The sequence below is a fragment of the Blastomyces gilchristii genome (assembly GCF_000003855.2).
Source record: "Blastomyces gilchristii SLH14081 genomic scaffold supercont1.7, whole genome shotgun sequence".
In the NCBI taxonomy this organism is placed as follows: Eukaryota; Fungi; Ascomycota; class Eurotiomycetes; order Onygenales; family Ajellomycetaceae; genus Blastomyces; species Blastomyces gilchristii.
Window position 1 is genome coordinate 1,453,015 of NW_003101676.1, and position 2,113 is coordinate 1,455,127.

Here is a 2,113-nt window from a genome sequence, read left to right on the forward strand (position 1 = left end):
CGTACGCTGGCTTCTTATATATATTATCTAAATTAATTAGTGACTGCTAGAGCCTCTTTATATTTATAAGTGTGTTCAGAAGCAGCCGCATTATTATTCAGTGATTGTATATTCTTTTAAATTATATTCTTTCTCATCAGATTCAGTTACACTCACATGATTATAATATACACTCTAGCTTCATGTGAATTAGTGTGTCACTAGTGTTCATGATAGTGTAGTCTATCTCTGATTCAGCTAGTATTCTGTATACATTCTCATAAAGAAACTTTCACTATATTATATTACTTATTCACTAACTTTTTTCATTTTTCAATTATCTTCTTCATTATCATCATCATTGTATATTATCATCTTATTCAAGATTTCTACTTCTTTTTCTGTTCAATACTTTCTATTTGTTTATCTATTACATTGTATGCATTTCTAGCAATGATCTCTTGTTCTCATAACAAGTGTTTTTGTAGTACTCATATCAGACAGTTTATTAGCAGTAAGTGTAACATGTTATGAAATATAATTAGAACTTGTTTATCTTCTAATAATTATCAGAATGTACTACTATAAATGATATATCTTCTTCATCTTCTTATACACTCTTGATCTTCTTTTTTCAGTGAGTATCTGATTGTGTTTTCTGATCATGTTTTCTGATTGTTTTGCATGAATGCAGATACTGATATATTTGTTTTAATTTATATAGAATCTTCATACATTGACAGATTCACATCTGCTGATAATCATGACCTTAATGTTGAATTGTTGATTGAGAACTTAAAAGATATGATAACAGAGAAATTATCTATATTATGTGTGACTGAGTCTTCTGCATCTTCTTCTGTTCTCTCTGTTTCTTTCTCTGCTACTTCTTCTCAATCTTCTACACCTGTTTCTGTGTCTGATTCTTTCACTCTTACTATCCCTGTTTCTGTGACTCTTACTTTCACTACTTCTGCTTCTGCTACTTCTGCTCTCTCTGCTTCTGCTGTCTCTGCTTTTGTTATCAGCTCTCTCTGTTTTAAGAAGATGTTGTATAGACTTAATGAATTATGTTTCTCAGTATATACACTTCTACTCTTCTTATCAATCTCTAAAATAATTTATTGTATGAAAACTGTGTATGATATGACTATCTGAAGCTCAGTCACAGACACTGATTATTATGTTTATTTTAAATATTTGTAATGAGATAATCATTTATTTATATCAAAGAATCACTCTTCTTCTCAACAGTGTTAAGATTATAAGTCTTTTTCTTTTTCATCTTTTCTTTCTGACACTGATTTTCCTGTTCTTAGAGGAAATCATTATAAGTTTTATTATACATAAAGTCATGATATTCACAGATACTAAGAAACTTTTCATAACTATTAAATTCAATATTGTGAGTATATCTACTGTGATAAATTCTCTTGAAATGATAGATTCATATCAGTCTATTCTCTGATGTCTGTTATCTGACTTTGTGATGCAGATGAAAGATATCTGTGTTTTCAGAAATGAAAATGTGAATATTGTACTCTTTTACATTCACAGACATAAGACTTATATACCTTGTCTGAGATGTTATTATAAGAATAAGCTGTTCATATACTGTATTCTGCTTTCTGCATTCTCTTATATTCCTCTCTCTCTTTTTGAGAAGTCTTGTGTGTGTTGTAATTACATGTACAACTCTAAGATCAGTAGGTGTTCATTTAATAACTGTTCTTATCTTTGACTTTGTAATTCTTTATACACTAATAATGATTCTTAATTGCTTCAGTGTCAGAGATCATTCTAATTAAAGATGATAACACTGCTGAGACTACTCTCTTTCACTTTTAAGCTTCTCTCAGTACTTTCTCTTTCTTCTCTGCAGAGAAGATTGTGTATACACTGAGTTATAAGTGTTTAACTTTGAGTGACTTCTGCTGTTGTTTATCTGATTCTGCATCTTCTTCTTCTTTCATTTCTTCTGTCTTTATCTCTTCTATTCTGACTTCTAATTCTGCAGATCTTACACTCTTCTTCAATTTTTCTACACACATATGTACATATTTCTATATTGGCATTTCAGACAATCTTGTGATAAATGATATTAATATTATATACAGACTGATAGAGAAATCAG

The 2,113-nt window shown here is 29.5% G+C and overlaps 1 protein-coding gene across 1 annotated transcript; it reads left to right on the forward strand.

The window, feature by feature from the left end:
- Nucleotides 1–703: 703 nt before the first annotated feature.
- Nucleotides 704–1,556, forward strand: BDBG_16989 (uncharacterized protein; the record flags this gene model as incomplete). The annotated part of the gene is made up of 2 exons (XM_031724818.1): nt 704–1,105; nt 1,482–1,556. Coding segments are annotated over 2 exons (476 nt in total), but the record flags the coding sequence as incomplete, so codon positions are not given.
- Nucleotides 1,557–2,113: the final 557 nt, after the last annotated feature.